This window comes from Neodiprion lecontei, chromosome 3, assembly GCF_021901455.1.
Source record: "Neodiprion lecontei isolate iyNeoLeco1 chromosome 3, iyNeoLeco1.1, whole genome shotgun sequence".
Lineage (NCBI taxonomy): Eukaryota > Metazoa > Arthropoda > Insecta > Hymenoptera > Diprionidae > Neodiprion > Neodiprion lecontei.
In genome coordinates, this window is record NC_060262.1 from 36,479,535 (window position 1) to 36,492,412 (window position 12,878).

Consider the following 12,878-nt stretch of genomic DNA (forward strand, 5'->3'; position numbering starts at 1 on the left):
CATATAAATACGAATCCTGCGGCAAGATATTTTCAGATCCGAATACACCGCGGCATGAAATCGGTCAGCCGCAGTTGCGGAGGCCTATTAAAAGTGAATCGCCAATCCTTAAATTAACCACAGCCCAACGGCGGCCTGATGACTGACCCGGTATAAAAATTTGAATTTTTCGCGCAGTGCACGTAGCCACGTTTCAAGTTGAAACATGTGTTACAGGTATGCGTGTGTTTCTACACGTGAGACTACGTGTCTCTGTAAGTATGAGCGAATCCGAGTCTAACTAAATATAAATCTAATTCTATTTTTGAGTTGGAAGCGACATGGATTGGATGCACACTATATTCTTGGTGTCTACCGTGGATATTTCAGAATCTGACACAAATATTTAAATTCGCAACGCCCTTCGCGATGACGCTTGTGCCGAGCGCTGAGCGTGTGGCCTAATAACACGCGACGACGGCTAAAAGAATGGATTAATTTTAACGTTTCGATGCGACGCTGTTGATTACCAAAATGTTTATTTCGATTTTAACAACGACACGATTGAAAATGCGTTCGTAGAATTTTCATACGCAAATTACTACACTGTTGGAAAAATTTGACTAAAGATAATGTTTCAGCAGGTCCACTTTATGTTTGAGTTATTCGTTACATTTCTGCTAGTAAATATGACACAAATTATTGTAATTTTAACATTTTAATTGTAATATCGACATGTCATTTGTAATTTGTACTTTATTTTTCACTTGGTGATACACTAGAAAATGGTTTAATCAACCAAAAAATCTTAGCGGACCTGTTGGGACATTTTTTTTCTATCTGTGTACCTGCAGTTGACGCTCTTTCTGTATATCCTTCCCAATGCATTTTTCTACTACAGTGTGACAGTAATTTTACGTTGATGAATGGCAAGAACTAACTTTAGATGCAGAGCCTGAATTGAGAACACAATTTTCTAAAAATTGAATTACATTTTTATCGTACCATTCACAAAGTAGAGTCTGCTGTGATGCTGAAAATTAGTTGTTCACCGAATTTCAATAAGTTTCTTCAAGCCGTTGAGCAGATATTTCCATCGAGTACTTTTCAAAATTGCGATCTATTACATTTGCGCGAAAACAATTGTGCTCGAGTATTTCATTCTACTCGTTAACTGGCTGCTCGTCTCTGAAACGTTCAATTCTAATCGTTTGAAAACAGACTAGACATTGACGTGTAATCAATTACAATGAAAAAAATCTTTTGATAAAATCCTTCTCGATCGATCGACGATTTTAAAACAATCGTTTGAAAGAAATAGGAAGCCAAATCAACGACAGTTAATTGCGACGCAAAAGGCCGTTTGAATTCAGTTTTACGTACCACTTCGATATACAATAAAAAATTTAACATAATCAGCAACGACTTAATACGGAATCCTTAATATTTCGGTGAAAAATTTACTCTTGACGTGACAAAACTGACAGGCATGAGCGCATTCGATAAAAAATTCGAATCGGAAAATCATGAACTTCGATGGAAAATAATGTCAATTTTTAACGGCTGTAACAGATATCCTGTTGATCGGAAAAATTCATCCGTGAGACAGGATTAGGACGTAAATAATTGCGCGGCGGCACTTTCTGCCAAGAGTAAACCGCAATCATATCCGCCATATTTTGGGCAGCGTGCACCCATTTCGAATTAATTTTATAATTCACTTTCGGCTATAATGATTGAATACTTTAAAATGTATTCACGAAACGCACAGGGCAATGGACCGCGCGAAGGCTGAATCCTGGATCCCGAATGCTGAGTCCAAAAATAAAATCAATCGTGAATTGCCGATCAGAAATAGTTCCGCTCTAAGCGGAAGTCATGTTCCTAATAGATCGAAAATTCCGCAACGTCCTCCGGGTCTTTTCCGCTCACTGTACAATCGGCGTCGCAATGAGAAGTCACAACAATTCCTCGATGCGGAGAAAAATTTCTCAACTACGCTAGGAAACTCGTGTAAGAAAACGTTCCTCCGTGTACTTTAAACAACGTGTCCGTACACGTTGATCTATAAATCGATTGAGAGCATTTTGAAGAGGAAATACATATAATAGGATAGTAGGAAAAAATCCGTTTTTGCTGAATTGAAAATTTGACGAAGAAAAGGGAGAGAAAGAAGGAGGCGGGGAATTAGGGGTGAGTTTAGAGTCGAGATCCGGAAACTCGGCATGGATCGGATATCTTCCTATATCGACGGCCTCGAGGATCGTTACGAGTGACTCTGCACAGGATTCACAGAACAACCTTGGCTCACCTATAAGCATGTACTCCGGAAAAGAAGTCACCGTCTACCGGTTAGCGAAAAGCTTGTATCGAGAAGCACTGTTTGTGAAAACGCGTCACAGTCCGTTCGTGATTCGTCTTCAGAGGTAAGCCGTAAAGTGTATATAATCGTATTATTATCGCTGGTTGTAATCCCTGTTTCTGTTTTACCACCCCGGTTCTGATTATCGAAGTCTCCCGCGAACGGCCGACGCAGAGATCACGACGAGACTGGCCAGATTGGTCCAGGATGAGCGTCGGGGCGCGGGCGTCGAGACGCTTGCCGCCACATTTATATTTAACTTTGGCATCACTCGACGAAGAAGATCCAGCACCTCCCCCACCAACGACACCCGGCGTCGCGACGCTGCTATTATCTTCGATGAGCCCGCGACGTTGCGTATGAGACATTACGGCTTCGGATCATCGATAAATTAAGTATCTGCGTGCAGAGTGGATTACAAAATGCAACTTACGAACCAACCGAATTAGCCCTTCCATTCTCTCACCACCTCGGCTTCGTCCGTGGTTGAATCTTGCGTTACGATTGATACGAATAACGTTGTTCGACGTGGGATTGAAGGTGACTTGAGAGTATGCGTAGGTTGCGAAAGATGCTTGACAAGTTATTCATGAAAAATAATGAAAAATTCGCTTTGATCTTAAAACGGGAAACCGTTGCAGTTCCCGGGGCAACCGGGAGTGCAGTATAATTGTGGCGGTGACGATGTTAGAAAAATTCATTTCCAGCAATGTATCGAAACTTTTCCAGTAGCTGTATGCCTTTCAAAATTAAACAGAAATTTTTATCCCGCAAAAATTTAAGGCGTCAAGAATATCGTCTGTTCTCATTCACTTTCGTGTAACTTAACAGTGGTCGAATAATGCTTTATGAAGGCATTTTGACAATGCCAAAAAACAATTACAAGACCATGTGATAAGAATTAATCTTTTATCGTGTTTTCCGTGATCTGACTTCGAAAAAACTGGAAGAAAGAACAATTTTTGTTTGAAAAATAATTATTACTTTACTTGTATTGTTTTCGTGACCATATAGATTTCCACGCTTGCTGCGCACACGTAAAAGTAAGTACAACACGACGAAATAGGATGATTTGATTAAATTCTGACGTGCATTATTATACCTAATTGATAAAGAACACAACGTATATCATCGACCGCGTATTCATTTAAAGATAAACAGTGAATTGAAATACTGGTAGAATTTTAATGGCAAGTCTTGTAACAACAGAATCCAACCCGTCATTTTACTCCAATAAAAGCCCGGAACAATATTGTGGAATTTATCAATTGCCGATTCAACTACACTGTTAAATCAGAAACTTTTAGCCATACATACCTGTACACGATGATATTACATACTAATCATAAGATATAAACTTGAATATAGTATTATAATTGAATTAAAGATGCGCTCATATACTATAGCTTATAATATGGATGACAGGATGATGGGAGTGGAACGTTAATTGGAGCATCGAGCAAAATTCAAAACAAAGCGTTATTTTTCACTTATAGTACATCGTTGAAAACCAGTTATCACTATTGCAGCTTTTTTTTCATTCCATTCCTGGAATAACGCGGGGTCTTTGAATTTTGCACAAATGCTAAATAAGTACACTTTGTGAAACATTGATATACATGTAATAAAAGTTTACTTTATTAATTTCCTGATCTTTATAATAGGATCGGATAGCAAGATGGTGTTAATTATTTCTTTGCGACTGGTCCAGATTTTGCATGGTTGGGATTTCCTTGGTTTGCATGATTATCCAAATCCGCTTTGGTCCCTGAACCGTGATACCCAGCGTCGCGACCGGGGCCAGAGGGTTGATGCTGTGGGTTCTCCTGGCGAGAACGGTTATCGCGTGCATCCCTGTCCATTTTTCTGTAACGATTTGAAGAAAGTCAGATAGTTACATACAGTTATCATTTTACATGTTAATAATATAACTATCGACATCACATGCATAGTCCTTCTAATGTGACTTAATTGTACTTGAATACGCAAGAAACTGATCACCGAAAACATATGAAGTGTACTTTAAGATCCCAACATTAAGAAAAACTTTTCTTGACCTAAAGCTGATCCATTTGCATATTAGTAAATTTCATGCCGGAAACAAAATTTAATTAGCAGTTACCTTCCAAGTTTTTTTTCCTGAGACTGGTTACGAGATGCAGTGAACATTCTGGATGCGCACATCAAATTCACTCACTTCAAAATTCTCAGTTGATTTTCAAAAATATCAAGCATTCGTACACGATTCGAAAAATGTTTCAAGCATTCAATTATAGAAACTAGTAATTCGTTTCAATTCAAGATGATTCTCGATTATTTCAATTCAATGTACAGAGTTCCTGTTACTTTAAAGTAATCCACCTAATTCATATAAATTTTTTTTAACCTAACTCCTCATTATTATTCAGATTTTTCCCCACTCAAATCTTATTATTTCAGTTATTTCTCAGTTAATTCCCAATACTTCAGGGTTTAAAATTAATTCACGATCTATTGACACGTTAATTTAACAACTTATTTCCCCCTTGAATTTGCGCATCCGAAAGATACCAATTCACTAAATGTAGTCTTAGAAATATGACCGTCGCATGAAAGGCCACGGTTGGAGAATATTTTGACGAACACGTTATAAATTCTATCACGCAGGAAATGGTGCAAAAATTATTTTTTATGGGTAAATGGTAAAATGTTGAACACGTTCAGCACTTGGTTAAACAAGACATTACGAAAGTGTTGAGCTTCAAGTAGGATGATTATGAAACGTACCTGGATTTATTACTGTTGAAAACTGTAGAAAACTTCGGAGATTTTGTCGTACGATTCGCTGTGACTGTTAACTGAAGTCTGTGCCCTCCCGAGGATCGGCAGCCTTTTATATTTCTTAAGGAGTGCGCAAAAGATTGAACAGAGCACAGGGGGGTGGGGGTGGACGATCACCCTTGTTCCTCAAATTGGCGGAGCGGCAATTCTGGGAATTACATTATCTGCTTCTACTTCCACCAATTGGTGAACCAAGTGAACCGGAAACACGATGTACGAAATTAAAGGAAACTTATTCCTCTTTTGATTCCGAAAAATAGTGTGCCACTGGAAACCTATTAATGAACATTACAGTAGATGCATACGTGAGATTAATATACCACCAAAAAATTGTCTTATATTTTATTGCAGTGCAGTCGGGTATTCTTTTGATTTGTTTCGCGACCGGAAGTTTTCAAAGTCACGCAGCCGCGGACGACGCCAACAGATAGACGAACAGAAGATAGATATAGAAGTTCATCTCTTGGTCTCATCGTAAATTCCACAGCTCTGTCGAATCAGTTGAGTTAGTTGTCCACAGCAACGAGAGGTAGAATTTGGGCAGAATCTGCATTATCGATACAATTGTTTACCGCTCGTTTTTCGAGGTTATGATTTACTACAGTGCGCTTTCATTCTGATTGTGAATACAAATAATAAAAGCTACTCTACAATGGATAAATGATTGAATCGAATTTCTGTAACATAAATTCACATGTTTTGTGGTTGAGTCAGCGGTTAGAAGCGGTTCGTAAAATCCCAAGCCACAGTCATGGCTCAGTCTTATAATCCTTACTACAATGAATATCATCAAAACTTGGAACTGCAACAGAATATAAAATATAAGAAAAAGTATAGAAAGCTGAAAAGGATCGTCAAAGACACAGTCTTCGTAAGTACGCATCAGGTTTTACCGAACCATCGCTTCGACATGTTCCAAACATTGTCTCTGGATAGAATTCAAATAGTTAATATTAGGTTTGCAGTCGATTCCTCCAATAATGAAAAACGTTGGAAGTCATATCTGGGAATAGATTTATGTTCAAATTAAAATCTACAAATGTATCTTTTGCGTTTTTAGGAGAATGCCGCACTTTGTGATCAAGTTGCACAAATGCAGGAGAATCTTTTGGTTGTCAAGGAAGAGAGACATTTTTTGCTGCGTAAACTTTACCAACAACAGGGTGAAGTCGATCCTACAATGCTGACAAAATCGCAGACGAACAGCTTTGGATCACCATCTCCAAACCATGAAGGAGTGGCCCCAAAGAAAAGTGTAAAAAAGAGGAACTCTACCGAAGCACTGGGTAAATAGCGATGATCAGGCTTATATTTCGCTGCTCTAGCAGACCTCAGTTTCTCACATTTTACGAAACTTACTTTTCAGAAACTAAGAGCAAACCAAAGAGGTACTGCAAGGCAATGCGAAGGGTGGTGCAGCTCATACCGCTAGATATTCACGGTCGCCCCGTTTTTCCAATTTCTTTAGGTGATCTGACAGTCTATTCGCTCGGAGAAGTTGTTTCAGATCGCATTGCATACCATACAGAAGATCTTATTTATCCTGTTGGTTATTGCAGCACGAGAATGTTTGCGAGCTTGAGAGATGCTCATACCAAGAGTTTATACACTTGTAAGATTTTAGATGGCGGTTCAAATCCAAGGTACAATAGCACTGTTTTGTTCTTTAGAAGATTTCTTTCCAAAAACCAAAGGTTTCTCAATTTTTCTGTAGATTTTATCAGAAAGCTTATATTACTTGCAGGATAAGCTCAACTATTTCTTCACTCATTTCTTTCCAATAAACAGGTTTGAAATAGTTTCGGACAGTGATCCTGATCAGCCTTTAGTTGGCTTGTCACCCGACGAATGCCATTCCAGACTCTTAGCTGCGATTTCTCCTACCCTTTGTTCCATTCCTCCAAGAGGAGCAGATTTCTTCGGGATTTCTCATCCAACCATTCAGAATTTGATACAGAGTTCACCTGGAACACGAAAACTTGCAAACTACAAATCAGTACGTTTTGAGGTATGTATTAACAGAATATGTAATTTATTTTAGGTATTTGACTGTTAAGTTGTTATAAACCTTCGTTTTATGAACCGCAAATTCAACAAAAGCGGTTACTTTTTTTGAACAAATACAAATGAGGGTTTCAATTATACAGGTTTACAAGAATCAAAATTCCGATCGAGCATCGAGTCCCATTGCCGAGGAAGAAACAGACCCTGGTCTTGGGTTTTCTGCCTTACACAGGACTTTTGCAATTCCTAATGGTTACAGAATTAAAGAGGAACCACCAGATCCCAACTTACTTACGTTCCAAGATTTCCTCATGTGATGTTTACGCTCAGTATTAACAGTGTATGCGAGACTAATAGTGTATTCCATGTTAATTCTAGTTACTCGATTTAATCAAATTGAACAAATCTACAAATGCTAGTGTTACTTGTTGAAACCATGTGTTTGAATAATTTTTCAACCAAATTGAGATTCAATTAATTGTAAAAAGTGATGAACGGCAATGAGAAGAGCCTGCTTGACATATTAAAAGCTATGTAGTAAAAAATTAAATGCAGCGGAAATAATTGTCACAAAAATTTATAATGCATTGTAATGCGTGTAAGTATAAACAAAAAATGTTTTTAACGTTGTATACAAAAAGATTTATTGTACATCAGATTCATAACACGTACGATGGGCCCTGTCTCACATTTGATAAAGATAACATAAAAAGGTATTTATCACAAGTTGATAAACAAAACGATAATAATAGTTTCATTTCAGTTATTTAGCTATAAAATGAAATCCCTGGATTTTATTAAGTTAATATTAAAACGTACTTCACTATACCTGCCAAAAACAAAAATTAATTCTTTGTGCATGATGTCAATAAACGTTGGGCATATTTAGATTTGAGGTAAAAATCAATCTACATCCAATTATGCTGAATTGTTTCATTAGATAGTCTGACGAATATTGAAGCATTTCTATTTATAATAGTCAATTATTTATAACTATATTTATGTCAAATGAAGTAAGTAGATTACATTTTCGTACTCAATACAGATGATCATTTTTAAAAATCACGAGCAAGTTATCTAGGTTGATCTGTTAAATCTGTGTCGAACAGTTTGTCACTTGACTGCTTTTGTACGATTCAAAGTAATGTTGAATATAAAGTAGATTAATTCTTTTAAGGTCAAAATTCATTTCACAATTTCTATATTGTATATATAGAATTCTGTCTCAGAAGGCGTTACTATTATCTAGGTATATGCAAACAGAACCTATTATAGCCAATAACAAGAACACAGCTGCCGAATATGCTATAATCCACAATATGATTTAAAACCTCTTCATGTCCAACAATTATTGATCAGTCTAATCAGGAGCGAAATCTGATATTTTTGTATTAAGGAACAAGAGATCTCAAAGTCACTAATTAAATCTGTGGAGTTGTCTAGTTGTGTTCCTATTCTTAGCGTTGACTATTGTATCAGCATGCAATCGGAAGAACAACACAGTAAGAAATTACATTCTCAAATATATATACATGTTATGTTATTTTACGGGATATGTATTGTTGCAAATGTTTTTGCCTAAATATCTGCGGCGTAAGTGCTGATTTCTCGTCTCATATTGATTACCTAACTCACAAAGCATCGTTTGCGTTAAGCCATTTTTGAGTATCAGATATTCTCAAGTAAATTCTGATGAAAAATTAAGCTTAGGTTATATTTTAAGTAACGTGAAACCGAAATCTTGGTAGATTATACGATAATTATACCTTGCCTTAAACTGTAAAGCACTATCTGATTGCTGGTTGTTTTTTTTTTCACTAACATTTTTTTCCGCGCACATATACACACACATATACTGAATGTAGCAGGCATACAAAATAATATAGCACTCAGTTCTGTTTTAGGAAATACGTGCTTTGCGTTTTGATACGTAAAAATTGTTATAAAAATCTTATGTGTATACAAATAGACCGAATCTGCGTTTACCAAAGTAATTGATTCGTCCGATAAACTAGCCGTCTCTGAATCAATGTCTACATGTGTACATACATACATTACCTAATTTTTACTGACTAATGTCGATTTTCTTTAAATATCCTCGAAAAATACAACTAGTTAGGTTATATTTAGTAAGTAAATTACAATTACGTGCACTTACAACTTATTCATACATGTATGTATATATTCAGTGTTATTAATTGTTTGTTGTATAATAACAGTTGCGATAAGTATTCGTTGTATGTACAGCTTAGGGCATATAGTTAGAATGATTCAGATCCCTCCGATATCCCTAGTAATTTTACGACCCACGGTTTTCGATGAACACTGTTGACACTGCCGACCGCGCGTCTCAAGTCTTTTTCGAATAGAGAGTCGCAAAATTACTTGGGATATCGAAGAAATCAGAATCAATCTAAGTGTCTATACTTACAGTTGTTATTTAGACACCGCAGAATGAACACTAATTATCAATGCTTTTGCAAGTCACCAGTATATATATGTACGTCACGTTGAGTGTCGTCATTCAGTATGTTGATCTTCCACCACGCATACTTACAGAGGGTATACCATGGATAAACTTTCTTACATCCTATCGATTTTTTGTTCAAACTCACTCAATTATCATATTTCAAATATAGTTCTCAATGTTCATCGAAATGAATCGTTAATCGTGTAAAAGCTTACCATGCCCTTGAAAAATAAAATATAATTTGTGACAGGGTTGGTGGATGCTAAAATTTTCGACTCGTTTAACTAATTAAACAGAAGTAATGGGTATTTAAATTATCTTCAATGTTGGTACATTGTATGATAATGTGAAATAAAATTCTGAATCTATGCTCTAAATTAAAAGTCTTATAATTGTAAGACATTAACTGAAGCTGAAATATCCTAAAGAAATTGAATTTTTACCATCGTAATTGCTGGTTGATCTCGTACAATGATAATTAGTGCTCATCTAATAGATAGCTGCTTTTCAATGCGACAGTGCAGTAAATAGCAATAAGCTTGTTATGATGTTGTTGCTTCCGTATTTCACTCGTGCATACTTGAAATAGCAGCATTTGGAGTACCGTGCAATTGTCACCGTCTGGTGGCAGGCCGGATAGTTTTATTGAATAGAGTATTCGCAATGGCAATGACTGGTGAAAAGAGCTTGAGCGGATAATCACTGCAACAATCAAAAAACATCGTACTAGGTAAACTAGCAAAACATAAAAACTTCGTCTCAACATAACTTCAGATGTGCAGTCTGGAATAGTTTATTGCTACGTTTACCCAGGTTTGAAAAAATATCATCAAACCAAGAGTAACAAACATCAATGAAGTAGTAACATTTGTATTATATTTACCAGACTCCAGTCACTGGATCTGCTTCATTTCCACTGATTATGAACAGTGGAAATAAAATGGAGAAGACGCACCCGCTAAAAACAATTATATCAAATGCATTTAAATGACGAAATTTGTAACATGAATAGATTTGATTCAAGATAAATCCAATAAACGTAAGAAAAACAAAAAGCCTTCAACAATTCTTCATGGACAGTCAATCGTACCTTATAACATATGAGTTTGGAAGCTGTGTCAAAACGGCTAGTGGAAGTCCAAATCCAATAAAATAAGGCCAATTTCCTTCAATGAAGGTCAGTCGCCTGTGCAGTTCCCAGCCCATGTTAAACCACTTGTACTCAAAGGCATACAAGGCGTAGAGGAGGCACATATGCACAAGAGCTAGAAGATCGCCTACAGGCGGAAGAGGCACTCGCGACACCAGCATTCCTTGCCCCAGGAAAAGTGCCTGAACCAAAACACTGAACAGCATGTCAGCCACCAGCTTACTTACACTTGATAACAAGTGGGGCCTGCCCTGCCTGTATCTGTACGCACTATCGGCTATATCCTGAAATGAAAGTAAAATCTGTCACTCATTTGCCAGTACATTTCAAACATTCGTTTATTGTGTCAACTTATTTTGAAAATCATCATTCTGCACCGAGATTTGTTTCATGAGTTAAATTTCAGCTTCAATCTAACCTTTCAATTAACCTCACAACAAGTGACTGAGAATGATATAGTTTGATAACAGAAATTGCAAAATGCATTACACATACCTGAAACCATAAGCTATTCACTATCCTACTGAGTAAAAAAAGTGGTAGCACCCATATAGTGCCAAATGTTAGGGAAAGAAAAGGCTTCATCCAAGACCAAATCATGATGCCCATTCCAGAAGAGTCACCGAACATAATAGTTAGTAGATATTTGAGGGACGGCAGCACTCCGCATTCAAAAATGAAAATACTGGCCCAAAAGACTCCGCCGTTAAGTGCGCAACACTGTATTGTTCTTTTGAGGACCTTTGATTCCCTGAAACAATGATCGTACGAATTAAAGTAAAACCTATAATTGTATCATCTCGAAACATATTATTTGCGATATTTACTGTGTTAGTAATCTGCTTTACAGAATTTTCAAGGTACTTTGGCTGATAAATTGAATTCAAGGTTCAAACAACGTGATTTTAATTCATTGACCAACGTACTGTTGGTGTTTTGGCTGCTTGCTCGATTCTCGTTTCTGTAGTCCGGAATCTCTCCTCAGTGGAGGATTTCTGAGTGCCCTCTCATTGATCTGTTTGTCCATGTAAAATAGAACCAGAGCACCTTTCAAACTGTCCATAAAACCTCGGCACATCGCTCGTACTATACCCTGTGAGAAAAAAATAATTATCCATGACAAAAAAAATGTGAGCTATGACAATGAATGTTATTTGTAAAATAGTAACCAAACTACTTTTCATCACAGCTTCAGTTGCAACTAACAGAGGAATTCGCATATTTTAAAAATTATTATTATTATTTACAGTCAACTTTCAAAAATCTAATTTAAAATAAATCCAGCCATTTCGGGTGATGGGTACATAATATCTTGGATCCCGCTTTACCATTTTAGCAAATCTTTTAACTGTAAACCGTAACATGAACAAGCAGGTAAATATTTTGCAAATTTCACGGGTATTTCTATTTGTTCAATATTTTGTAACTATGAAGCAGAGAAAGAAAACAACAAAACAAATTTTTGTCCTTTTCAGGATAATGCAATTCATGCCTCCAGACTTAAAATTCAATTTCGATTCATGCGTGCATTATAATGAATAGCGAATGCTTCAGCTGTATTTGGTGGAAATTTAAGCTGGGCAAAGAGTGACGAATAAGCGGCTAATCAAAGTAAGGAAATAGAAGGTATAAAAATGTTTGACAACAAAGGAATGGGCTACATTTGTTTACTAAATGTGTGAGGAATGTGTAAAGGTAAAGGCAAGGAACAGAGGTTAGTAAAGAATTTTGGCCCGCTAATAAGAGGAAGGGAAATTACATAAAACATATGCGTAAAATATTCTTGCAATGAGGTAATTGTTAGATAGCTAGGTATTAATAGAAAACGATATAAGGTTAGTGTAGCGGTAAACGTGTAATTACGGATAAACGAAGTATCATTTTCCAATGAAAAATACATGGATAAACGCGGGAAGATTATGTGTGATTACCGTCATGTTGTCCATGTCTCATCACACTGTTGTCCACCTTTAATAAAATAATAAATAACGCTAATATTTTTGATCACGTCTAGCCAGTAGACATTTTCGATACGACATCTGTGCGGGCTGATCGATAGTTCAAAGTACAACGGAACGATCATTTCATTTTGA

General features: G+C 36.6%; 3 protein-coding genes across 3 annotated transcripts in view; 1 reads left to right on the forward strand and 2 right to left on the reverse strand.

Moving 5' to 3' along the window:
* LOC107223529 (nesprin-1) overlaps positions 1-2,518 on the reverse strand; it is a 137,726-nt gene extending 135,208 nt beyond the window's left edge. Inside the window, exon 1 of the mRNA XM_046735953.1 lies at positions 2,291-2,518. The gene's annotated coding sequence lies outside the window, so the exon portion shown is untranslated. The remainder of the gene's footprint in view (positions 1-2,290) is intronic.
* Positions 2,519-5,551: 3,033 nt separating this feature from the next.
* On the forward strand, positions 5,552-8,852 carry LOC107224233 (transforming growth factor beta regulator 1). The gene is made up of 5 exons (XM_015664210.2): positions 5,552-6,032; positions 6,222-6,447; positions 6,528-6,804; positions 6,950-7,169; positions 7,309-8,852. Exons 1-5 carry the CDS (start codon positions 5,913-5,915, stop codon positions 7,480-7,482), a joined length of 1,017 nt encoding a protein of 338 aa, XP_015519696.1. The 5' UTR covers positions 5,552-5,912; the 3' UTR covers positions 7,483-8,852.
* Positions 8,853-8,892: 40 nt separating this feature from the next.
* LOC107224239 (etoposide-induced protein 2.4 homolog) lies at positions 8,893-12,860 on the reverse strand. Its single transcript, XM_015664218.2, has 6 exons — positions 12,717-12,860; positions 11,712-11,878; positions 11,281-11,536; positions 10,726-11,069; positions 10,519-10,593; positions 8,893-10,337 (listed from the first exon to the last, which is right to left on the reverse strand). The coding sequence occupies exons 1-6, from the start codon at positions 12,729-12,731 to the stop codon at positions 10,250-10,252; spliced, it is 945 nt and encodes a 314-aa protein (XP_015519704.1). The 5' UTR covers positions 12,732-12,860; the 3' UTR covers positions 8,893-10,249.
* Positions 12,861-12,878: the final 18 nt, after the last annotated feature.

Excerpts from the sequence above, each read along its gene's own strand:
- LOC107224239 (XM_015664218.2), bottom strand. Across the intron at positions 11,070-11,280 it reads TGAATAGCTTATGGTTTCAG|GATATAGCCGATAGTGCGTA; the intron begins GTATGTGTAATG and ends CTTTCATTTCAG. Across the intron at positions 10,338-10,518 it reads GATCCAGTGACTGGAGTCTG|TGATTATCCGCTCAAGCTCT; the intron begins GTAAATATAATA and ends TGATTGTTGCAG.
- LOC107224233 (XM_015664210.2), top strand. The coding sequence starts at position 5,913 with ATGGCTCAGTCTTATAATCCTTACTACAATGAATATCATCAAAACTTG. Across the intron at positions 6,448-6,527 it reads GAACTCTACCGAAGCACTGG|AAACTAAGAGCAAACCAAAG; the intron begins GTAAATAGCGAT and ends CTTACTTTTCAG. Across the intron at positions 7,170-7,308 it reads ACAAATCAGTACGTTTTGAG|GTTTACAAGAATCAAAATTC; the intron begins GTATGTATTAAC and ends TCAATTATACAG.